General features: G+C 38.3%; 2 protein-coding genes across 13 annotated transcripts in view; both read left to right on the top strand.

Annotated features, from left to right (window-relative positions):
- The window catches only part of GANC (glucosidase alpha, neutral C), a 60,734-nt gene extending 41,272 nt beyond the window's left edge, over positions 1–19,462 (top strand). For 8 of the 10 annotated variants that reach the window (XM_006920460.3, XM_025038728.1, XM_025038726.1 and 5 more), the window contains 7 exons: positions 1,518–1,582; positions 3,003–3,079; positions 6,911–6,985; positions 9,308–9,421; positions 10,643–10,755; positions 17,127–17,230; positions 17,787–19,462. In XM_006920460.3, coding sequence (XP_006920522.1) covers positions 1,518–1,582; positions 3,003–3,079; positions 6,911–6,985; positions 9,308–9,421; positions 10,643–10,755; positions 17,127–17,230; positions 17,787–17,896 — 658 coding nt within the window. In that variant the 3' untranslated portion in view covers positions 17,897–19,462. Of the gene's footprint in view, positions 1–1,517; positions 1,583–3,002; positions 3,080–4,182; positions 4,228–6,910; positions 6,986–9,307; positions 9,422–10,642; positions 10,786–17,126; positions 17,231–17,786 lie in introns of those variants that run through there. The other 2 variants (XM_025038729.1, XM_025038732.1) reach the window with 2 other exon arrangements.
- Positions 19,463–23,748: 4,286 nt separating this feature from the next.
- Positions 23,749–26,603, top strand: part of CAPN3 (calpain 3) — a 42,268-nt gene continuing 39,413 nt past the window's right edge. For all 3 annotated transcript variants that reach the window (XM_006920457.3, XM_006920456.3, XM_006920455.3), the window contains exon 1: positions 23,749–24,057. In XM_006920457.3, the coding sequence (XP_006920519.1) occupies positions 23,749–24,057 (309 nt within the window). The remainder of the gene's footprint in view (positions 24,058–26,603) is intronic.

Raw genomic sequence — 26,603 nt, 5'->3', positions numbered from 1 at the left:
CCCAGTTATTCTTCAGTAGCATGTTGTTTAATCTCGATGTATTTGTAGTTCTTGATTTCTTTCTGCAGTTGATCTCGAGTTTCAAAGCATTATGATCAGAGAATATGGTTGGTATGACTTCAACCCTCTTTTATTTGTTGAGGCTGTCTCTGTGTCCCAGTAAGTGGTCGATTCTTCGGAATGTTCCATGTGCGCTAGAGAAGAATGTATAAGCAGCTGTTTTATGATGGAAGGCTCTGTAAATATCAGTTATGTCCAGTTGGTCTAATGTGTCATTTAAGGATGTTATTTCCTTATTGATTTTCTGTTTGGATGATCTGTCCATATCTGACAGTGGGATATTTAGATCCCCCTAGTACGATAGTGTTTTGGTCTGTTTCTCCCTTTAGTTCCATTAGTAATTGCTTTACATATTTCGGGGCTCCCTGATTGGGAGCATAGATATTAATAAATGTTATGTCTTCTTGGTGCATGATTCCCTTTATCATTATGAAGTGTCCTTCAGTATCTTTCTTTACCTTTTTTATTTTGAAGTTTATTACATCTGATATTAGTACCGCTACTCCTGCTTTTCTCTGAATGCCATTTGCTTGAAATATCATTTCCACCCTTTCACTTTGAGTCTGTATTTGTCTTTGGAGCTGAGATGTGTCTCCTGGAGACAGCATATGGTTGGGTTTTGTTTTTTGATCCATTCTGCAACTCTGTGCCTTTTTATTGGTGAGTGCAATCCATTTACATTTAGGGTGATTTTCCTTGACGATTCTAGACATCAGCCAGCTTTGGAGACCACTGCTTTGTTACCATTCAGTAGGAAAGGGAATATATTATTACGAAGGCTAATGAATAAACTAAAAATAACTTTCTGTTATTAAAATATCTTTTCCTAATGAAATTGAAAAAAATAATTGAACCATTAAGTTAATATTCAGATACATAGATATTGAAAGTTTTACTATTATTATAAGCCCAAATGCCTCCTAGTTATGTACAGCGGTAACAATAAAACAAAAATAAAACCATTCAACAGTTTCTCAACCCTCCAAAAATGTTGCCAGCTTAAAAACAAGAAAAACCAGTTCTTTTCATTTAAATAGGTTATGATTAAGAATTCATGAAAGGCAGTGACAGCATGAAAACATGACACATTTTGTATCATTGTAAAATATGGTTTTATAAACATTTAATTTGTTTTATACAAAACATTTTAGGCATTTGGACTTGCACAAAGCTCTGATTCTACTTGTCAGTAATATTTAGTGTTCAATGATCAGAAGGAAAAATTGCAGATAATAGAATTCTCAGTCTTTCATTGGTAATTGATAGCTCTTTCACATAAGAAAAATACAAGTAATCATAGCAATTGCTCATAAAATCTTGAATCACATGTAAAGAGTCTTGGCTCTTTGTTTTTTTCTAATTTCCTTTGAATGTTATAAAACTGAAAATATAAGTAATTGAATTGTAGTAAAACATCTAATGATGTTGAAGTTAAGATTTTTTTTTTCTTTCCTGAGGCCTCTGTGGGTAGAGTTCCCTGATGAATTACAGACTTTTGGTGTAGAAGATGAATATATGCTGGGTGAGCATTTCTTGATTAATTATAGTTGTGATAAATGCTGCAATTATGTTCTTGTTATTACATTTTCTAGTGTAAGAACACTAAAAAATTTCTAATCTTAAGAAAGCGAAAATAAAATAAAATAAAATTTATCAGCAAAATTTTTAGTGTATTAGTGGGATCATAGCTCTATTCTTTTGTCATGTAGCACTTCTCATAATACATTAACTTCAAATAAATTCATTCTATTTGTGGATACCATTGGGATTTTTGTTCTGGGTTCATTACTAAGCCTGTGATACCACTACAGGGAAGGGAAATAGAAAAAAGTAGACCAAACAAAAACTCAAAAGAGCTTATTTCATATGCAAAAGAGGATTGAGAGTTGGAGGTTGGGAGAGCTCTTCTTTGACTAGGGTTGACCACCAAATCCAGAACATGGAAGTTTATCATCTTGGGAATAGGGCTCAAGAAGTCAGGCTCATCAGAAAATTACCCAAAAGCTGGAACTCTAGAGAATGGAAACCCCAAAATGTAAAATACCTAGCTCTTTAGATCTTCATTCATTTAGTTCTCGTTTAAATAGCTACTTCCTTAGAGAAAATTTTCCTGACCAAAATTGCTTCCCAATACCTAATTCCACCTACTTTAGTCAAAGTCAGTCTCTCCTATTACATAACTTTCATTTCATTTTATATTTTCGCCTTTTAGGTATTCGTCTTAACTCTAATTAACTTGTAATTACTTATTTAATAATCTGTCTTCACTGACTGTAAACTCTGTGAGGGCAGGGACCTTGTCTGTCTTATTTGCCACTGTATCGCCAGAATTTAACTTAGCACAGTGCCTGGTACTCAGTAGGCACTTTATAAATATTTGTTGATTTAAGGAGTGAATTTATAAATGTATGAATTTTACATATGTTTGGTGCCGAGGTCAAAACAAAATTAATAATTCAGATTGCTTTTAAGAGAATTTTAACCTTCCCAATGATAATTGCCCAAGGAAGAGGATCTGAGTATCCACGCTGACCACACTTGTTAGTAGGCTCACTGTTACTGTCATTTATAGCAAACAATGAAGCACTTCGAGAAGTGCAATGGTGCTTTCAAACTAATGACACAGCAGTTATGCACAAAACTAATGACTAGCAGTTATGCACAAAATGAGACTGTAATAGACTGTGTAAGGGTCTCTTCCTGTAATCCCAATATACCGTAAGTAGTTTAATGATAAGCAATAATACAGTCACTTCTTTGAGCACCTGTTCTCTTTCTAGCAGTGCTTCTCTCTGATGGATCATTGGTTTAACTCACTAAGGTCTCTGTCTTTAAGAAGTTCATAGTCAAGTGGTCTTTAAACCACAAAAGCACTCCATTAAAAGGAAAAAATGTTTTCTGACCTCTAATAATGATATTCTTTATTTCTTCTTCATTTTCAGGAAGTGCTTTATTGGTTCATCCAGTCACAGAGCCAAAAGCCACTGTGGTTGATGTATTTCTGCCAGGATCAAATGAGGTAAGAATGAATCATTAACAGTCGCATATCTTATATGTCTCACATCTCATCTCTCATTCTGATAAATTAGCCCCTGTTAGGAAGTAGATTTCTTCATCATGCAGTTGTGAAGACAGCCTAAATGATTATAGCAATGAAAGATTCTTGTAAGTCATGACCACTGTCCTCAGAGGTCAAGAAACTTAATAGAAGTGTGGCAGAAATATGAATAGGTGATGACACCAAGGAGGAGCAGAATGATTTTTTATCTTCACACTTTGACTTGTGTAAGTGACTCCTTGTAAACACGTTGAGGTTTTGGGTAGGAGGAAATCTTTAATCTATTATTAAGTATCAAACTCTTGGGAGAAATGTAAGTATAAAGACACTTTGTGTTTCAATTCTGGCTCTATCTAATTCCTGAGCTTTCGATACCAAAAACTGGTGTCCAGATACTCACCAAACTGGATAAAAGTAACAACAGTGACTTCCCTCTGTGCCCCTCCCGCCTTTCTCTGCTCTTTCATTGGTTATCGTCATTGATTATTGTCACCATATAAAATATCATCCTGGATTTGCTGGAGCCCATGGCGCTGAATCCAGGCAGGGCACTGGGGAGAGGTGGGAATAACCCATGGGCTGCAGAGCAGACAGCCATGGGTGTTAAGAGCATCAGTCTCCAGATAGATATATCCAAAGGGGTCAGGAGAAGAGACAGGGCAGAAACTTGGGGCACCAGACCAAGGAAAGAGGGTATGGAATGAAGAGCAGGATGGAGGCAGATCTTGGAGAGACTCCTTAACCACTGAAACATCACCAGAGGCTTCAGCAGGCAGGGGAAAGAGCCATGAATGATACTGAACTGATGTGGAAACTGCTATTGCAAGATATTCTAGGACTGTCAAGTGGTGAGGTAACTGAGCCAGGCCATGCTCTCTGCTCAGTTTGTCAAGTGCCAGTTCATCCAATGCCAGTTCTCCCTGCAACCAGCTTTACATGTTTGGTTATTGTATTGGTTTCTTGAGGCTACTGTAACAAATTACCACAAACTTGGTAGCTTAAAATAACAAATATTTATTCTCGGGAGTGGTTCCATAGTGTACTGGTTAGCACGTCTGCTTTAGTCCTAGGTTCGTGCCTCAGGTGAAGCCACAGACTATACCCCGGGTGTGCCAGGCCCTGGGTGGTGCGCCAGGCCCCCCAGGTGCGCCAGGCCCTCCAAGTGCACCGGGGGCACCAGGCCCTGGGTGCACGAAGCAAGCGTGTGGGAGGAGACGCCCTGCCTTCAGAGATCCAGTTCTTAAGGGGAAACAGCAACGTCCATAGGTCAGAGGTGGAAGTGGCGGGGGGGTGGGGGGCGCAATTAAAGAGCGGAGAAAGAATTTATTCTCTCACAATACCGGATGCTTGAAGTCAAAATCAAATTTGGGGCAGAGTTAGTTCCTTCTGGAGGCTCTAAAGGAGAATTTCATAGCTCTCTCCTAGCTTCTTGTGGCTGCCCACGATTCTTGGTGTTCCTTGGCTTAATGCTGCATTACTTCAATGTATGCTTCCCATCTTCACAGTGCCTTCTGTTTGTCTGTGTCTCCTCTTCCTTCTGTATCTTAAAAGGACACGTGTGAAGATGTTTAGGGCCCACCTCAATAATCCCACGTAACCTCCTTATCGCAGGATCCTTAATTTAGTCAAATCTGTTACCACAGAGGGTAATAGTCACTCCTTCCAGGAATTAGGAAGTGAATATATATTTTTGAGGGGCTACCAATCAGCCCACTGCAGTTGTCATTACTGATATGACAATAGCCAGGCTTTTCTCCAGAATGTTCACGAATTATGTTCTTTCCCCTTGGTTTCTCCAGTGATTTTCGGTTTTAAAAGTGAGGGCTCTTTACAAAGATTCTGCTGCTGAGTAGAAACCTGAGAAAAAAGTCAAATACAACAATAGCTAAATAAGTTGTCCTGTCAAGCATTTCTGCTAAGAATGTCTCAAGTTCATTCTAACAAAGCATAAGCTCCCATTAAGAGGGACAAGCTCACTTTCTGACTTAGCCATAAATTTTTATTAATGACCTATCATCATTGCAAGTACATCGTGGCTATATAGTATATTCCTTTAGCACTATTTTCCCACCAGAGCATTGTGTAATTATTTCTCTTGCTTACATCTTCCCAAAGCTTGGGTAGAAGGAGCCAAGCTGTTTCTTGCCAGACATTTACCTCACTGGTTAGCTATTACCATATCACACTGTGTGCAGGGGCTATCAGAAATCCCTCACTGTCATTTTCTCTATTCCCTGTCCTTCAAATCTTTTCTTAAATGTGTCCTCAGCAAAGCCTTCTTTAAGATTACAAACCACTCCTACTGCTCCTGTCCAGCCCTCCTTCAATTCTTTATTTCTCTCCATAGAACATGTCACCTTTTAACATTCTATATATTTACTTACATCTTTTGTTTATTATCTGTTTCTCCCATTAGAATGTTAGCTTCTTGAAGGTGGCGATGTTTATCTGTTAGGTTCACTGCTGTATCCCCAGCATCTAGATGAGTACCTGGCACATAGTAGGCCTTCAATAAGTATTTGCTGGGTGAAGAGCTTGGTGATTGAGGTCTAGGTCTGATCTACATGATATTGTATACCAGTTATACCCTTTTTTGTCAGGCCATATGGCACCAGAGCACATATCCTATACTTCTCATTCTAATTAGTTCTAGAAATGGTAACTAGGTAATCCTCAAATCTTGTTTGAATCAGTTTTTTGGGTTTTTTTTTACCTTTCACTCCCACCAGCTATTTATCTAAAGCTACTGGAATTCAGCAAAGAAAGACATTATAAGAAAAGAAAGCTAAGACAATATCCCTCGTAAACACCGACACAGAAATCCTTTACAAAACATTAGCAAATTAAATCCAGGCTAGGATAATGCATCATGAGGAGGTGGGACTGGTCCTGTTGAATTAAGAGTTCACTGTAACTAACCATAGTCAAGTCACAGCTCACTCACATTCACAGCAGGACAGTGACAGATGCAACAGCCCAGCTATATAAAGGATGTGGTAATCCCAGCAGGTAAATTTATGAAATAGACTCTGTGGCCACCAGAAATTATACCGGGCTAGAAGAGAGAAAAAGTGATTTTTGTTTTTGTGCTGTTCCTGATGGTATCTTAAGGATTTATCCCATCAAATTACTTAGTAGGACATTTTTGGTACTTCAGCAACTAAACCACCTTGACGAGAATCTCAAATAAGAGTTTGAACCCCACCCCTGAATTGTATTCTGTAAAAAAATGATCCTATAGTAGTAATCCAAGTTATAATTTGTTTTTCTCCAAGATCTGTTTCCTTCTGTGACACTTTCCTTTTCTCCTGCCTCATTTGAAATTTATTTGTTCGCAGTGTGCTTTTCTTCTTTGTTGTTGTTTTCTTCTCTTTTTCATCATCTTTTTTACTAATAGATGCATTAAGTTTTTATAAGCCAACTGGACTGTAAAACCCATGAGATCCAGAACTATGTCTTTCTGTTCACTCATGTGTACCTCGCAAAGCTGGGTACATGGTAGGCTATTTAATAAATAACTTTCGGATGGATGGGTGAGGGATGGATGGATGGATAGATGGATAGATGGATGATGGATGGACAGACAAAGAGTAGCATTAATTCGTCTACAGTAGTGGGTTAGTCCTTTGGGATCTTAAAAGTTCTTCCTAACTTATGCTGAAAATTTTTTTTTAATTATACTTTAGCTTTCTGGTTATTTGTAATCAAGACAAATGGTTGTTTCACTGAATAATGAAATTGTGAACAGAGTTTCTCATATATTCTTTTTCATCAGTGTCCGTTCCTTTTCAGGTCTGGTATGACTCTAAGACATTTGCTCATTGGGAAGGAGCATGTACTGTGAAGATCCCAGTAGCCTTGGACACTGTAAGTTATTTTCAGACTGTTATTTTCCATATTGTGTTATACTAGTCTGCTTGGACTGCCATAACAAAGTACAATCTAGGACTCTAGCCTCCAGAACTGTGAGAAAATAAATTTCTGTTGTTTAAGCCATCCAGTTCAGTTCCTGGTGAGGACTGTCTTCTTGGCCTGTAGACAGCCACCTTCTTGTGTTTTCATATGGCAGAGAGGGGGAGTGAGTTATCAGATCAGGGCCCCACTTTTATGACCTCACTTAACCTTAATTACTTCTGTAAAGGCCCTATCTCCAAATACAGTCACATTAGAGGTGGGGGCTTCAACATGTGAATTTGGAGGGACACGAACATTCAGTCCATAACGTGCCCACATAGAACCAAGGACATTAGTGTCTTGTATAATAAGATGTACATATAGAGACAGAGAGTAGATTAGTGGTTGCCTAGAGCTTGGGGAGGGAAAGGGTTTGGGGAGCAATGGGGAATGACTGCTAATGGGCACTGAGATTCTTTTGGGGGTGATGAAAATGTTTTTAAATTGTGGTATGGTTGCATGACTTTGAATAAACTAAAAACTACTTAACCGTATACTTTAAATGGATGAACTGTATGGCATGTGAATTATATCAATAAAGCTGTTTAAATGTAAGAAAAAAGAGTATAAAAATAACATGTACTCTAATTTCACAGTATGAAACATCAAGGACAAACACTCTTCCCCATATATTTACATTTGTATGTCTAAGAAAAACAATAACACTGAAAACAGAGAGTAAACATGGTGGTCACCACACATGCCATCAGAATGTCCTTCTATGGCAACAGTCACCAACATTTTTGGCACCAAAGACTGGGGCTCCTGTGAGAATCTAATGCCTGATTATCTAAAGTGGAGCTAGCTATGGGGAGCAGCTGCAAATACAGATGAAGCTTCACTCACTCTTTGCTGCTCCTGTCCTGTTGTGCCGCCTGGTTCCTAACAGGCCATAGACCAGTACTGGTCCGCAGCCCGGGAGTTGGGGACCCCAGTTCTACAGGACCAAGTAGAAACATGAGTTTTAAATTACAACCTTGGACCTCTAGGCCCAAGGGAATGCTATTAGTTACGATATTAGAATTGAAGCAGCCCACTCGGACTGAAGTTCTGAAAGGACTTTGGCTCCTGCAGCTGAATCACAGCCACTACCACAAGCTCAAAGTAGTGTGATGGTTACTAAATAGATATTGATATTATTTTTTTTAATAGCAGCAATATGAACTCCATTAGAAATAAAATTATCTCAGATGTCAACTTTCAGATATAGAAGAGATCTTAACATTCATCTCTTCTAATTCCACATGCTTGGCAGGTGAAGAAACGGGTTCAGAGAAGCTAAATTACTTGTCCAGAGTTGTGACTAGATTGTGACAGAACTGAAACAAGTCCCCAAGTCAGCTAGACTCCCATATCAGAGCCATACTAACTTACTACCTCATTCTTTAAGGGTCAAAAAGAGATTGGCTGGTGAAGATAGGGAGATAGATGTGCTTTACTTCTTGCTGCCAATTATGAGTCAAACAGAGGGTGGACATCTTAACTACTATACCTCACTCCAACTTCATTTATATTCTTCTACTCTTCCTATTTATACTTTACTTACTGTACAAGCCCTCATATGATCTCAGGAGCTTCCTTACAGAGGATTGTACTGGAAGGCAGAAAACCTATTGGGCTTTCCTTACTGGAACACCATTCCCAAAGGATGTCACCATAGGTATGGGTCATGCCTATAGCCCTGTTGCTAGAGTCACTTAAAGTACCTTTGGTGGCTTCTATAACAGAAGTTTCACAAATTTACCCTCAGATTTGAGATATTCATCCTGGTGATCCGGGGAAGCAGGGAGCAAGAAGGCTATAGGTTGCAATGAGTAAGGACAAAAATTATCTCCCCTAAACCAAGAAACTACCATCTTTTATTTTTTACCATATATATCTGGGCCTGCTTACACCGAAAAATTCACTCTTTAGCAGGTCCTAGAAATAGACATCTTTATTACATGGATAGGAATATTTTAAATACAAAATAGGAAAGACTACTTATAGGATAAGCAGACTATAGAATAAATTGATGAAGGGTGAGAAGTTCCTCTAATAATTAAAAAATTGACCATTTTTTTGTGTTTGAGCTCTTTTAATGCCAAGGCCATCTCTCTGTACCCACAAATTTATTTTACTTTTGAGTCTACACTTGTAAAGAATGTGAGTCTTATACAATGAAATATTTTAAAATTCTGCTTTGAAATTGCCTTGGATGAATACTCCTTCCCTGAGAGTGTTGCTCTGTTATAGATACCAGTGTTCCAACGAGGTGGGAGTGTAGTACCAATAAAGACAACTATAGGAAAATCCACGGGCTGGATGACTGATTTCCCGTATGGACTCCGGGTGGCTCTAAGCACTGAGGTATTTGGGAAATGTTACCTTTACACATCTCATTGTTACTACTCCGTCTTTTTACAGTGGTAGCCTTTTGAGTGTGTGACACTCTGCAAAAGTGGTGAACCCCATCTATGGGATAAGTGCTTCTGTTGTTTATTTAGAAACCAGAGTTTTGAATAATTTCTGAATCATTGTCCAACTTGTCTGACTTTGTTCTTAAGGGAACTCTGAGAGCTAGAAATGATAAAAATTTCTTCTTTGGGGCACCATGACCCTTGGTACTCTGCAGCTTGGCATTGATTACCACTAGACTGAAAGGTCAGTGGGATATAGGCAGCCTGCCACATGGATTAGCCGTGAAACTCAGCCTCCTGTAAACTGATATCAGTATTTATGCAACATTTCAGGACACCACCCCCACACAATGACTTCTATTCTCATCAGATGGCTTAAATAACTAAAATCTCCTTGGGTAAAACCTGGAAGAATCCAGAATTGATCTGTCCTTTTGAGCCAAATGATGCCTATAGCAGATTTCTTTCCTATCCATTTCCCCAAGTATGAAACACAAATTCTTACTCTTATACAAATATTATAAAATAATTAAGCTTTCTTTTTCTTATATACTCCTTTTCCATCTATTTCACTTAGACATGTTTTCTTGAGCCAAATTATGGGCCTCAGACCCATTAGAGGCCACAGAACAAACACAAGAGACTTGAGATCCATAGCACATCAAGCATTGTCAATAACAGTAAACTGCCATATGGAGTGCTGTGACATTGTTTGACATGCAAAAGGAGTCCTCCTACTAGAAAAAGTAGGAACTAGATACTGTTATCTAAATGGTGGGTCTTCTAAAAATAATTGATTGCATCTATTTATACTATTTTTTTTTTTAACTTCAGTTTCATTCTATGAACTATTTGTGACCTGTTGTCATATTCGAGGATAGCATTTTCAGGGAAGCCACCTATGCTACTGACTAGACTTCATAGTTTAAATTTCTTTCAACAAGGCCTAACTCTTTATGCTCCTCTTGTGTGATTTCTTTATCATATTATTTTACTAATGGGTATTGAACATTTGTATGATGCTTAAATTGGTACCACTTGAATATTAAACTTTTGTTCAACATAACTTTTCACAAATTTTATAATCTTTTATTTCCCTTTAGGGGGGTGACATTCTTTTCCTAGAAAGCTATTATATAAGCACATTTTCTATCTGTGATTTACTCTCCAGGGTTCTGCTGTGGGTGAATTCTATCTCGACGATGGCCATTCATTTCAATACCTCCACCAGAAGCAATTCTTGCACAGGAAGTTTTCTTTTTGTTCAGGTGTTTTGATCAACAGGTATTGACAGCTAAAAATCTGTTTTCTTAGGTAAATTATGGTATCCTTTGCTATCTTCAAATGCACAGCTCATATTTTAAGGTTCTATTTAAAGAAGTTAATGATGAAGGTCATTTATAGTGTTTTTCTTTATTTTTAGTTTCATTAAGGTATAATTGACCTTAAAGCTATAATTGTAACATATTTAAAGTGTACAATATGATGATATTATATATGTATACATTGTGATAGGATTCCCACCATTGAGTTAATTAATACATTCATCACCTCACATATTTACTTTTTCTTTTTCAACTACAGTTGACATTCAATATTATTTTATATTAGTTTCAGCTGTACAGCGTCATGGTTAGACATTTATATAATTTACAAAGTGAAACCCCCAATTACTCTAGTACCTACCTGGTACTATATATACATGGTTATTACGATATTATTGACTATATTCCTTATGCTGTACTTTACATCCCCATGACTATTTTATAACTGTTAATTTGTACTTCTTATACCTTTTTCTTTTTTGGTGTGAGAACACTTACATTCTACTCTCTTGGCAAATTTCAATTATACAATACAGAATTATCAAGTATAGTCACCATATTATACATTAGATCCTCAGAACTTACTCATCTTATAACTGAAAGTTTGTACCCTTTTGCCAGCCTCTCCCTATTTCCTCCCCTAACACCCCCCCGCCAGCAATCACTATTCTACTGTTTCTATTAGTTCAACTTAAAAAAAAAAAAAAACATTCCACATATAATGATACCATGCAGTATTTGTCTTTCTCTGTCTGTCTTATTTCACTTAGCATAATGCCCTCCAGGTTTATCAGGTTGTCACAAATGGCAGGATATCCATATTTTTTAAGGCTGAATAATATTCTATTGTGTGTGTGTGTGCACGCACGTGTGTGTGTGTGTATGTACGTATGTATGCATGTATGTATAAACCACATCTTCTTTATCCATTCATCCATTGACAGACACTTAGATTATTTCCATACCTTGGCTATTGTGAATAATAATGCGATGAACATGGGGTGCAGATATCTCTTCATAGTAGTTTTGAGTACTATAGCTTTGTAATACAGTTTGAAATCAGGAATTATAATGCCTCCAGCTTTGTTCTTCTTTCTCAAGATTGCTTTGGTTATTTAGGGTCTTTTATACTTTCATATGAATTTTAGGATTGTTTTTCAATTTCTGTGGAAAATAACATTGGAATTTTGATAGGAATTGCACTGATTCTGTATATTGCTTTCGATAGTATGGATATTGTAACAATATTATTTCTTCCAACCATGAATGCAAAATATCTTTTTATTTGTTTGAGTCTTCTTCAATTTTTTCATCAATATCTTATAGTTTTCAGTGTATAGGTTTTTCACTTCCTGGGGTAAATTTATTCCTGAGTATTCTTTTTGGTGCTATTGTAAATAGGATTGTTTTCTTAATTTCTCTTTCCAATAGTTTGTTGTTAGGGAAACACAATTGATTTTTGTATGTTGATTGTGTATCCTTCAACTATACTAAATTTTTTAAATTTGACTAACAGTTTTTGGTAGAGTCTTTAGGGTTTTCTATGTGCAGTATCATATCACCTGCAAATAGACAGTTTTACTTTTCCCTTTCTGATTTGGGTGCCTTTTATTTCTTTTCTTTCTTCTTTTTCCCCTAATTGCTTTGGCTAGGATGCCCAGTACTATGCTGAATAAAATGGCAAGAGTGGGCATCCTTGTCTTGTTCCTAGTTTTAGGGAAAAAGTTTTCAGCTTTTCACCTTTGAGTATGTTAGCTGTGGGCTTGTCATATATGGCCTTTATTATGTTGAGATGTGTTCCTTCTATATTCAATTTGTTGAGAGTTTTTATCATGAAGGGATGTTGAATTTTCTTAAAAGCTTTTTCTGCATCTATTGAGTTGACATATGATTTTTAAATAAATATATTGGGGTAACATTAGTTAATAACATATGAGTTTTAGGTATACAAGATCATATGATTTTTATCCTTTTGTTAATGTGGTATATCACATTTATTGATTTGTTACATTGAACCATCTCTGCATCCCAAGGGTAATTCCACTTGATCGTGGTGTATGACCCTTTGAATGGACTGTTGAATTCAGTTTGCTAATATTTTATTGAGGATTTTCACATCTGTGTTCATAAAAATGTTAGCCAGTAATTTTCTTTTTTTGTAGTGTCCTTGCTAGCATTGGTATCAGAGTAATGCTGGCCTCATAAAATGAGTTTGAAAGTAGCCCCTCCTCTTCTATTATGCATTTTTTTTGCAGGGGGAGGCAAGGGTCGAAAAGGATTCTTTAAAGTTTGGTTGAATTCACCAGTGAAGCCATCTGGTCCTGGACTTTTCTTTGTCGGAAGGTCTTTGATTACTGATTCAATCTTTTTACTAGTAATTTGTTCAGATTTTCTCTTTCTTCTTGATTCAGCATTGGTAGGTTATATGTTTCTAAGAAATTTACCCATTTCTCCTAGCTTATCCAATTAGTTGGCGTATAATTGTTCGCAAGTAATTTCTTATGAGCCTTAGTATTTCTGTGGTACAAAATGCAATGTCTCTTTTCATTTCTGATTTTGAGCTCTCTCTTTTTTTCTTGGTGAGTCTAGCTAAAGGCTTGTCTATTTTATCTTTTCTTAAAAAAAACAGCTTTCAGTTTCATTGATCTTTCCTATTGTCTTTTTAGTCTCTATTTCATTTATTTCCACTGTCTCTATTTCCATTTATCTCCTCTATTTCATTTATTTCTGATTTTTGTTATTTCCTTCATCCTACTAATTTTGGACCTTAGTTTGTTCTTTTTCTAGTTCCTTGAGGTGTGAAGTTAGGTTGTTTATTGGAGATCTTTTTTTTTTTTTTCTTAACGTAGGCATTTATTGCTATATAAATGTCCCTCTTAGAACTGTTTTGCTGTACCCTGTAAGTTTTAGTCGCTAGTGTTTCCATTTTCATTTGTCTCAAGATATTTTATTTCTCTTTTGATTTCTTTGACCCATTGGTTGTTCAGGAGCATGTTATTTTATCTCCACACATTTGTGAATTTTCCAGTTTTCTTCTCGTAATTGATTTTTGCTATCATACAATTATGGTCAGAAAAGATGCTTGATATAACTTTAGTCTTCTGAAATTTGTTAAGACTTGTTTTGTGGCCTAACATATGATTTGTCCTGGAGAATGTTCCATGTGTACTTGACAAGAGTATGTATTCTATTGCTCTTGAATAGAATGTTTTATATCTGTTAGGTCCATCTGGTATGACATGTAGTTTAAGTCCTTGTTGATTTTCTGTCTGGATGATCTATTCATTGTTGAAAGCAGGATATTGAAGTCCCCTACTATTATTGTATTGCTGTCTTTTTCTCCCTTCAGATCTGTTAATAGTTCTTTTATATATATAGGTGCCCTGATGTTGGGTGCCTAAATATTTATAAATGTTATATCTTCTTAATGAATTGACCTCTTTTATCATTATATAATGATCTTCCTTGTCTCTTGTTACAGTCTTTGGCATAAAGTTTGTTTTGTCTGATGTAGATATCTTTTGGTTAAATATCTTTTGGTTAAATATCTTTTGGTTAAATGCTTTCTTTTGGTTAAATGCTTTCTTTTGGTTAAATATCTTTTTTCCTCCCTTCACTTTCAATGTGTGTGTGTCCTTGAAGTTACAGTGAATTACTTATAGGCAGTTTATAGTTGGGTCTTGTTTTTTAGCCATTCAGCAACTCTATCTCTTTTGATTGGAGAATTTAGTCTAAATGCATTTAAAATAATTATTGATAGGTGTGGACTTACCCTTGCCATTTTGTTAATTGTTTTCTAGCTATTTTGTAGTTCCTTCCTTTTTCTCTTCCTTTATAATTTGATGATTTTCTATAGTGATATACTTTGATTCCTTTCTCTTTATCTTTCATGTATTTACTATAAGTTTTGGCTTTTTGGTTACCATGAAGCTTATATAAAACATTTTTTAGTTATCACAGTCTATTTTAAGCTGATAACGTAATTTTAAATATATAACAAAAACTCTACATTTTTACACTCTCCTCCCCACATTTTATGTTTTTTATGTCACAATTTAGATCTTTTTATATTGTGTATCCATTAACAAATTATTATAGTTATAATTATTTTTAATACTTTTGTATTTTAACCTTTATACAAGAGTTATGTGATTTACCCACCACCATTAGTGTTCTGGATTTAACTATATATTTATCTTTACCAGTGAGTTTAATACTTATATATATTTTCATGTTACTAATTAGCATCTTTTTATTTCAGCTTATGAACTCCCTTTAACATTTCTTGTAAGGCTGGCCTAGTGGTGATGAATTCCTTTAGCTTTTGTTTGTATGGAAAACTTTTTATCTCTCCTTCAATTCCGAACGACTTTGCCAAGTAGAGTATTCTTAGTTGGCAGTTGTTTATTTGAATATATCATCCTTCTCCCTTCTGGCCTTCAGGGTCTTTGCTTATAATCTAATGGGGGTAGGCTTGCACATAAAAAGGTACTTTTCACTTTCTGCTTTTAAGATTCTCTCTTTAACTTTTGACAACTTAATTATAATTGATCTTGGTGTGGATTCTTTAGATGCACCTCTTTTGGTACTCATTGGGCTTCCTGGATCCAGATGTCTGTTACTTTCTCCAGGTTATGGAAGTTTTCAGCGATTATTTCTTTAAATAAGCTTTCTGCCCCTTTCCTTTCTCTTTTCCTTCTGGGACTACCATACTGCATCTATTGGTCCGCTTCGTGGTGTCCCATAAGTCTCTTAAGCTATCTTCATTCTTTTTCACTCTTTTTTTCTTTTTGGCTCCTTTGATTGGATGAATTCCACTACCTTGGCTTTGAGTTCACTGATCCTTTCCTCCACTTGATCTAATCTGATGTCAAAACCTTTTATTGAATTCTTTGGTTCAGTTATTGTATTCTTCAGTTCTGTGGTTTCTGTTTGGTACTTTTTTATATTTTCTATCACTTTGTTAAAATTCTCACTTTGTTCATACACTGCTCTCTGACCTTGGTGAGTATTTCTATGACCATTATTTTGAACTCTCTATCATCTAAATAACTTATCTCCATTTCATTAAGGTTAGTTTTTATAGACTAATCATTTTATTTTGTTAGGAACATATTCCCTTCTTTCTTCATTTTCTTTGACTCTCTGTGCTGATTTCTGCACAATGGATAAAACAACCACCTTTTCTAGTCTTGACAGATTCATCTCGTGAAGGAGATGAACTTCATCAATCAGCCTGGTCTGAGTTCTTGGTTGCTTCTCAAACCTTTGTGATTATCTGAGTTGCCATATTTGTTTTTAAGTAGCTGCCAGTAGTCAAGGGTATGCCAAGACCCATCGGTGTCCCAAAAGAGGAGACTTAAGTCAGCACCTAGATACAAGCTGATTAGAAATTGGACCACCAGGCAGTAGCTGCTAAAGTTTGTGGTCAAACACCTTCCAGAGAGAAACTGAAAAATGGGTATTTTGCCTATTCCCTCTGTGCTGAGCCTTGTGGAGATAGCTGTAGCACACCCATTAATAATTACTACTTTGTTTGCTATAACCTTGTGCGACTCATGAACACAAACCCTGTTGGCTATCAGTGCTAGGTAATTTGGGGGCCTATTCCTTGGGTAGTCTTAAAAGTTGGGGTGCAAACCCTTCAGTATTCATGGAGAAGCTGGGAGTGGGGGGTTCCCTCCCAATTGTATGGCACTGTGCTGGGGATGGGAATTATGGAGACAGTGTGTCTCAGCCTTTCCTACCTGTTTTGATGTGGGTATTTTTTTAGTCACCATATGTGTAGGAGTCAGTCAGCTAGTTTCTGGATTTCTCTCAGAGGGAATTGCTCCATGTTTAGCTTTACATTTGTTCATCCATGGAAGGAGGGAAATTCAGAAGCCTCGTATATGTCACCATCTTGGTCTAGAGTCCCCTGGAGTATTTTTCCAATCACTCCATGAACTTCTCTTCTTTATTATCTCCGTCTTTCTTTCCTTCTTTCTCTAAAAAATAAAAAAAGAATTCAATGTAAGTTCCCATTAGTCCCATTTATTCATCCATTCAACAATTTATTAAGCATCTGTCCAAGTCACATTTGTGACTTCAATGTCCTTAGCTGATTTCTCTCCAAATGGCTTGTTAAAAAGGAGAGACTGGTTTGGTTACTGGTTAGCTAGCCCTCGGCATATTTCTGTCTCCTTATCCTAGTAAATATGACAACTATATGGTTCAGACATCTACAGGAAAAGAAGGGAGGAGAAATAACAAGGCTAGGGATGTTGACCTAGTAACCAGTCCAAATGCCTGTTTCTCTCCTTTTCCTAATTCCATTTTTCTTTATTTCAGTTGCGCCGATGAGAGGGGTCATTATCTCAGCAAGTGTGTGGTGGAGCAGATCTTGGTCCTAGGCCTCAAGAAGCAGCCATCTTTGGTGACCACTCATTCATCTGGTGAGGAAACAGGGCCATTTGTTTTTTGTAAACATGGAAATATCTGCAGTAAAGATTATGATTAGTCATAAAACTGACATAATGAGCTTAGCCAAGTGGACTTTGCACTTTCTGGTAGAGGTCATATATACTAGTATCCAGAGGGAGTAAACCTATCTTGCTTCTCTTCATCAACATCACCGACTCTCTGCTCACTGCAAGCTGTTATTATTTTTCTAAGAGAAATTATTTGGGGCTTGAAATAATATTGTGACTTCTCTGAATATTTTTCAAACTGCAGATGCCTGAAGCCCTGCTCATGTTTATGGAGTTTCTTAAAGGGTATAGGATGAGATATTTCCTTTCTTGGACAAATCACTTTGTTCCTTACAGTTTCTTTTCAATCTTGCATTGGAGTGTTTTCAAAATTCATGGCAGTTCATTGGTGACAGTAAAATTCTCCTAAGTAGGGTATAATAAAGTTTTATGACAGAGTCGGAAATATTTCAGATATAAAGAATAAAGTTTTCTCTCCTAGAATTCATCAAACTTTCTCTTTTGTTGTCTTGACATTTAGATGGTAAAGATCAGCCTGTGGCTTTTACATATTGTGCCGAAACATCCACCCTGAGCCTAGAGAAGCTTTCACTGAACGTTGGCACTGACTGGAAGGTCTACATTAAATGACAGAGAAGAGTGTCTGCTGACAAGCTCAAAGAGCAGCCTTCACCTTTCAACCTTTCCCTTGGTCTTTTTTGGGAGTTGTGCTGCATACTAATTGACTTCTCTGGCTCAGAATAATCTTTCATTAGTCCTCAGTTTATTAATGAACAATAGATTTCAGATTTTATATTTTTACATGTATTAGTAATACTCTTTGTGCCAAACACCACCTCCTCTAGATGCAGGGAACCCTGAGACATTTATAGAGTTCATGTATCTTCCATTGCTTTTTGGGCCATGGTCCTTTGGTAAGCACTGTGACCCACTGAGTGGCTTCTCTCTGAGCACAGCTGGGTGCGTTTGTTTTATGTGAGATTTGGGCCAAGCCCACCTTGTGTGGCCCATTTGTGGAAGCTTACCTCAGGCCATGCAGCAGAGTCACTCTGGCTACAGCAGCTGAGCTGCTCGAGGCTATCTCCAGATGGACAGCAGCCTCTGGTACTCCCCATAGTTATCTTTTACCCCCTTGAGTGTGGGCAGAACAACCCTTTTCTGCTTGCACTGCATACATTGCAGCAACAGGGAGTTATTCTCCCCTAGAGATTGACTCAGGAGTACAAAGGAGTCTTTTCCCTGTCATGCTTTTGGGTTCCAAAATTCCAAATTAATCTTCTTAAAATTCTAATTTTTAATCTTAATTGTTATTAAATACTACTAACCAAAGAATATTTATAACATGAGTAAGCTATAATTAGTAATAATAAAATAAATATCCATGTCCCCACTACCGAACTTCAGAAATAGAACACAGAACTCGGAAGAGGGTGAGGCAAGTAAGGCACTTGTCTTGGGCACAGAATTTAAAGGAGTGGCAAAAAAAACACTGTTACCAAAATAAATCATATTTTAAAATATCAAAATTAATGCAAAACATTCATGATTAACAAAATATCAAATTATTAAATACTGACAGGATCGGTATTACTGAGTTCTCCTTTTACTTCTGGCTCCAGTACAGCCTGGCATGGGATAGAACTTTACAACATACCCATTCCTCGGGATGCTGTCTGCTCTGGAGACCCCAGTGACTCCTTGCTGTCTGTCACAGCGGTTGGGGGACCCTCATGAACTCAGCATGGCTCAAAATGCACATTTACTTATCAGGCTTTCTTTACTTAGCAACTTGCCAACGGCCACCCTGTGCCTTCTGGTCCCTGGGCCCCAATATCAACTCCTATCCCTCTACCTGTGCAAATCTTACCAGGCCCAATTCAAATTTCACTTTTCTAACTTTAAGCCTTTCTAACTATCCTAACACCTCCATTTCCCTGAACCCATGAGCAGTGATTTTTCCCCCTTCTGAAATGCTGCCCCATTTATAATATGTATTCTATTTAGCATTCTCAGGGATGATTCCGTAATATTTCAGGTTCGTCTGTCTCGTTCCACTACTAGATTGTGTGTTCCTCAAGGGCTTGTTATATTTGTCTTATATCTGCCAGAGCACCATTATACTTGGCTTTCAGTAACTATTGGCTGTAATTGGTTAACTGATGGATTTGATTGATTAAAAAGTGAGAATTGAATGTATTTGTTTCTGATTTACTTTTCTGACATAAGACTCTTCCCTCCAGAGGTACTAAACATTGTACATTTCCTCATAGACACATTTCATTGTATCAGTTGAGATTTGAGCTTTGCACCATACATAAACTCACAAAGACATATGCGGATTCTTTGCTCCTAAATCTCTAAGAAGAAGCCTACATTAGCTGAAGTTGTATTTCCCAGCTTCAAATTTCCCTTGCCAGCCTACAGTTAAGACTTAACCTGAAAACTAGGTGCTCTTGCTTAATAAAAATGTGGGTTTCAATAGTATTTAAAGCTAAATAATGATAGGCAGCAGAAATAATCGAAAAACATAAGTATCTGGAGCTTAATAGCTATTAGCTCACAATTGACCATCCTGCCTAAAAAGCCTTCTTAGTAATGGAATTTTTATTGCAATATCAAGCATTCCATTCTGGTTTTAAGATTTCCACTTACCAAACCCTTGAACTGCCCTGTATAATTCTGGGGGGAGAAGGGACACTCTAGACTAACTTCTCAGCCCAGGGAATGGAAAGCCATCAGCAGCTTCACAGGAAACAGATTACCATATTAACAACAGACAAAAGGACCATATAGCTAGCATTCTAGGAGAAATAAAGGAGACATTGGTATCTGATATCAGATCTGCCTGTCCTATGACCACCCTTTCTAAAGACTGCAATGCCACAAGGCCAGCCAGAATTAGCTGCTTCTTGGCAGTTGTTTCCAGCAGAGCTGATGGTGTTGGATTCCTCTCCAATCAGAGCTAGGGGAAGGGAAGCCCTGACTACTTATACACAAAGATCCAGAGATCTTATGCCTAATTCATGTTATTGGCGTCTTTATCATATATGTACTCCTTTACTGGAAATCAGGAGAGCCAGGGACTAGTTTGGTTCTTCAGTGATCTTGACCATGTCGTTTACTCTCTCTAGTCCTTGCCTTCCTCATGTGTTAAAGAAAAGAGATAATCTCTAAAATTCTCCGAGTTTTCCATGACTTAACTATAAAAATACAGCAGATATACTGAGTTTCTTCAGTTGTAAAATGGGATTTATCAAACCTGCAGAGTTGGTTTAAAATATTCTATGTGTGTAGAAAGGAAAAAATAGTAACTTTGGACAAACCTGGTAGATACCACCTTAGCCAAGTGATCAAAATTGACATCACCTGTGATAAAACACATCAATATCACGTTACCCCCAGAAATCATTTAATGAGGACACATCATCTCTGTGATATTCTTCCCCCAAACCCATAACCTCAGTCTAATCATGTGAGAAACATCAGACAAACTCAAGAGACATTCTCCAACATACCTGACATACTCTTCAAAAATGCCAAGATCATGAGAGATGAAGACTGGAACTGTCAGACAGTGAAGGACACTAAGGAGACATGACAGTTAAATGCAATGCAGGATCCTGGATCAGACCCTGTAACAGAAGCATAAAATAATAATACTGGTAACACTGAAGAAATCAAAATATGTCATAGTTTAGTTAATAGTGTCATACCAATAATCTCTTAGTTTCGATCACTGTACCGTGGTTATATAAGGCGTAAACATTAGTGGAAGCTGGGTGAAGGGTGTACTATCTTTGCAACTCTTTTGTAAATCTAAAATTACTTTAAAATTTAAAATGTTTTAAACTGTTTGAAGTGGCTAGTGTACAGTAGGCACTTAATGAATCGTGGATATTATAAGCAAATACATTGCTTCCAACAGTGTTGAATCAAAGACTGGTGGAAAAGACAGGGATACAGAGCCATTGATGTGTCTTGTTGCAACAGAAACCATTCCAGCCATAGATATTGCATGTCCTTTGCTGAAATATGTCATAAAAACTAGTTCTTTATGAAGGAGAGGCTACTGGGAATTGAAATGTACAGCTGTTTATATGCTCATTATCTCTTTGTTCTTGATCTCAGATTGCATTTCTCCCTGATAGCATGCATTTCTACAGCTGGGCAGCTGAATAAACCTTGAGTTTGGACCTGCTAATCTGAGAGGGGCTTTTATCCACGGCAATTGGTAGAGCAAAATAAATAGCACTTTGCACTCTGTGTTTGATATTCCCAGCTTGCTATGACAAGAGGTTCATCTCTGTCATGCACACAGCTTAGTTACTAACAGATGGAGCTGGCTTAGAAAGCTGAAAAAAGAAAGGTCAGCATGTGTGTAGCCCAGAGACAGCTCCTCCCGCAAGGGCAAATCAGCCAAGAAACTTTGACTGCTTTGCCAAAGCAATAAGGAGTGTAAGAAATATCCCCTAACACAGGGAAATTTCTTTCAGCAGGTACACAACACACATTTATCAACAAACGGCCTTCTATATGCTTAACCCTGAGGGTGGAATGGGGACCCAGTTCCCAACTTCACGGAATTTACAGTCCTGTAGGCAGACAGGAAGCTCAATAAACAGAAACAATAAAATATGAGTCAGTGCTATGAATTTCAAGGTGGGACAGATAGAGAGTACTGGGCTGGAGTTCAAATATGATGGTAGGGGAAGGAAACTCCTTCCTTTGCTTACCATGCCATTGGTGAGTTTGAGGGAGGCAGGCAGTCTTTAGAGGCTCTTTTAGTGCAGCCAAATAGACGTGCCTCACAAGTCCTAGGCAGATTGCACCTATCCCAGTGCTATACACTTGGATGAGCTTCAGTAAATGCTCACAGAGTGAGTGTTGATTTGCACCAGTGGAGTGAATATCTCTGAACCTGATCTAACCCCAAAGTAATATTAAATTCATGCCACCTCTAACAACAATATTTATGGAGTACTTAAAACAATCCTGGAACTATTTGCAATGTTTACATAAATTAGTTTAATTTTTACAATTCAATAACATAATAACTATATTATATCCATGTTATACGTGAGAAAACTGAGACATAGGAAGAGAGGAAAAAGTCACTCACCTAAAGTTACACAGGCACAGCCAGTGAGCAGCAGGCCTAGACTGTGAACTTAGACAGTCTTCAGAGGCTGCCCTCCTCTCTCTGTCTCTCCAAGTGTAGTAGCAAAAGATCCTTGGGCATTTCCTTAGAGAAGCAGGAGGTTAGGCTGTTGGTTCCTACAAGCTGCAACTCCAGACACAGGGACCCTCAAAGCGGCAACTCCAAGGATGCAGAGACTGGTAGTACCCCCTATTTCAGCTGTCACTTCCCACTTTCTCTCATAGCCTCTGATCTTGGGCTGATGATACTGGTCGCATTGGTAGAAGACAAGGTGGAGGCTTGGGAGGCACTTTCATTCTCCAGAGCTCCTTGTGCTCTCATCTAAAAGGCCTGAAACCAACTTTTGATATGACATCATGGGACTTGACGGCCAACCTGGTTCAGTATCCAATTCCAACTCGGACTCAGATGCCTAATGTGGCATGCCTGAATAAACTGTGTTCAAGTGCGTACCTTATAGCAGATTTGGAAGAGATAAGAGGTGGCTAAGTATGGTGGGCAAGAAGAGACAGGGATTTCCTCAACTGAGGACTCTGCTGAGTGGCATTTTCTATAGTTCCGCCAAACACTGACACCAGAACAGTCGAGAAGAGATGCCAAATTCAATTTAAATGTTCTGATATCCTAGAGTTTTAGAAAGTAAAAATCATGTTCTCAAACTTGCCTAGAATATTCTCTTATAAGTTCAGTATCTCACATTCACTCTTGCTAGCTTTTTTCAATATGATTTTGCGTTAATTTTGTGGCCAGTAGTTTGGTAGTCTGTATAACTGCCAATTCAACAGCACATCAGCTGTTCTTCACTAATTTTCAGTGTTCAGCTTACTCAGATATTCTTTTTTCATTTCCTGATAACACCAGCACTTAATAGCAACACATAAATGTCCCTAGCCAGGTTCTTTTCTCCCAACCTTGCAGTCTAGTTGCATGCTAGCCTCTCTCTTGTTCTCATATTCATGATCTTTCTTCATGTCTATTTTTAGTTTTCCTGGCTCAAGCTTCTTCAGGCCACTGAAACACAACTCTCACTCTCTTTCTCTCCCTCTGGCATGTATGCTGCTGATAAGAGCCCCCCAGGTAAAAATTGCTGCAGAAATCCTTTGGTGCTCCTTCCTCAGGAAAACTTATGGCTTCAGGATCACGGCTCAGTTTTTAAGATGGACGTAAACCGGAAGACCTTCTGATGAGCTTTAAACTTTGAATTGGATGTGGACATTTTTCTCTCAGATGACAGAAAAATTTCCCCTTTGCAGTTGCTTCTTTTCCTTGAAGGTAGCTGTATCTTGTTTTCTTTAAAAACTTTTTCCTTCCAAATTCACCTGCCATGCCGACCGTCATTAGCGCGTCTGTGGCACCCCAGACAAGGGCTGAGCCCAGGTCCCCAGGGCAGATTCCCCACCCAGCCCAGGGCAAGATCACTGAGGCTGGGGGCGGAACCCCGAGTGGTATCTATTCAGCTATCATCAGCCGCAATTTTCCTATTATTGGAGTGAAAGAGAAGACATTTGAGCAACTTCACAAGAAATGTCTAGAGAAGAAGTTTCTTTATGTGGATCCTGAGTTCCCACCAGATGAGACCTCTCTCTTTTATAGCCAGAAGTTTCCCATCCAGTTTATCTGGAAGAGACCTCCGGTGAGTAGCTTACTGATTGCTGGTTGGGTTTTTTTGTTGTTGTTGTCTCAGAGAAGTCCTCCCACTCAGCACCTCCCCACAGCTCAGCTGTGCACATGGGCACTGGGGGAAGGATCCTGGCAGCAGCCCCACTGGGCTCTGTCTTCGGGTGAGGCAGGGCTGATTCTCACTCTTGATCTCTTTCTTTCTGGAAAAACAGTCTTACTTTTTGTAAAAGTAATTGGGACTCAGTTTAATTCATCCTATAAAAGTAAATATTCCTTTCCCAAGAAAAATTCCAAACAGTTCAGATCCAGCCTCTCTCTTTAAATATCTTGCATCTGTATAAGATTCCTTCAATTTCTTGGGCCAAAATCATGATGATGTTCTTTAGTTTGCCAGTAGCCGTGTGTTTCTGAAACACAGAAGCCCTGGAAAAAAGAGAGTGGCAGGCAAAGACTAATTTTTCACACATAAAAGGTTAGGATTCGAAGGAGAAACCCTAGCAATCGTTTTGTGCATATATGCCTCACTTCACAAAGGAGGAAATAAAGGCACACCAGAGTGAAGTATACCCAGTGTATGCATGATAGCCCAGATTAAAACCCTTTCTCTTTTAGGTAACTCTTCCAGGCTCTGGGTTTCATTTATAGTGATCTGCCAGAAGGAAAATCATATTCCCCTGGCTCCCTTCTCTGATCATACCTCCAGTATGATTCTCGTTCTTAATTCAAGAAATATTTACTGACCATCTTTGAGAGCCAGAAACCAGGCAAGCAACTGGGGAGACAACAGTAAATAAGAAAGACAAAAATTCCTATTCTCCTGGAGCCTGAGTATCCTGAGGAGAAGATGGGCATTGAACAGGAGTGATGACTGTCAAGATACAAAATTCAAGATGCTATGGGATCATAAGGCAAGGAGGGCTAACCTGGTCAAAGGAGAGAAACCCTCCCTGAGGAAATCACTTACTCTGAGGCCCAATACTTTTCAATAGTTTAATCAAGTTAAGCTGAAGCCCAGTGCTGTTCATTAGCTGTGTTTTCCTTTTTAACCTGAGATGAAATATCCAACAACCCTATTCTCACCCTGTGTTGCACAGGGCTCCTTTCCTCCCCTGATAGTTCTGGATAAGGCCCGTGACTGTCCTGAGGGCCCTTAGCTTAGAAGTGATGACTCGAAAGAATTCTATTCTTCAACCCAGTTGCTGCCCTGCTGCCATACTGCTGGAACTTGTCAACCTCTACCTCCTACCCCGCTCCCTTGGTGAAATATCTTCAATGACACTGTTCTTCCCTTCCCCCTTGACTTCAGGATAAATCCAACATCCTTTAGCTGAGAAAGAGGCCCTTCTCAATCTAGCCCTGCCTACCTGTCCATCTCATCTTCACCCTCTCCCCTTGGACCCTGACGTATTCAGCCGCTCCATTGTTCCAAGCCTTCTCGTGCCTGGAGGCCTTTGCTCATGTGGTCCCTCTGTCCCTCGTCTAGAAGCCCTTCTTGTTTTCATCCGATTTGCTCTTCCTCATCCTCCTTTCAAAACTCTATTCAGGTGTCACCTTCTTTAAATTCTTTCCCCAAAGTTTTAACCATAGGGAATGACTCTTGGTTCCTGGTTCCCCTTCACAGGTGTGGAGAATGGGTTGTTAGTAATCCAGTGGAAATCTTCCTTTGTTCTGAAGGTGTCCTCCTGGCCTGGGGCAGGACTGATCAGCATATTGCAGTCTCTGAATGTGGCTTGATTAACATTTTAATTCTCTTGCCTCCTCTCTACATTATTTCCCCCTCCGAGATTTTATTCCCTTATTCTTAAAGGGATGTTGAGGGAGGAAGGTCTGTCTTCTGTAACTTTTTCAAAACTGAGATAGGGCCGTAGTCCCTGCCTATGGGAATAAAAATCTCTGAAAGCCTGTTCTAAGGGCCCTGGAAGTAGAGAATGTGAGGTTGTTCCAGTACGTCGAAGTGGTAAGAAGCCTTGCAGCCTAGAAGGTATAAATTTAGTAAAAGATTGAAAATACAAGTCAAAATTAATAGTAGAGGTAATTGACAATGAAGTTACTTTTTCATGTCAGTCTGTTAATTCAAGAGAAAGATGTCTAGTGAAAGGAAATCGAATCATTTTGAAGAGAGTAGTGGCATAGACACTGGGCTAAAAGAATAATTATTCAGAAAGTCCTCTAATTTCCTGGGACATCTGGACTTTAGTGTCTGGAACAAGAGCTTAAGATATTCCACGGGTTCACAGGAATAGGTTGCACTTCCAGTTCATTTTCTGTTGGAACCTAAGAAATAGGTTTAATTTGAGATAAATGTATCCAGCGGTTGATTCCTTGTAATTTGACAGCAGTTGGGGAACTCAACAAAATTTGGAAGGGCCCTTTCTGTTTGTCCTGAGGGCTGACTTTCAATAGATCACAGGGAGGGAGCCGCTCTGCTTATAGGAAACTCTGACAGAGGCGGGTTGTCTAGGAATGGTTTAGCCCTAGGTTCTCCACAAATGTTCTTTGTGTGATGGGCAAGGGGGCTGCTCCTTTTACATTAGGCTATTTATTCCTGTCACTGCGTAG

Source organism: Pteropus alecto, unplaced genomic scaffold, assembly GCF_000325575.1.
Source record: "Pteropus alecto unplaced genomic scaffold, ASM32557v1 scaffold86, whole genome shotgun sequence".
Lineage (NCBI taxonomy): Eukaryota > Metazoa > Chordata > Mammalia > Chiroptera > Pteropodidae > Pteropus > Pteropus alecto.
The sequence above is the reverse complement of the archived record's forward strand: the minus strand, read 5'-3'. Positions and strand labels throughout refer to the sequence as shown.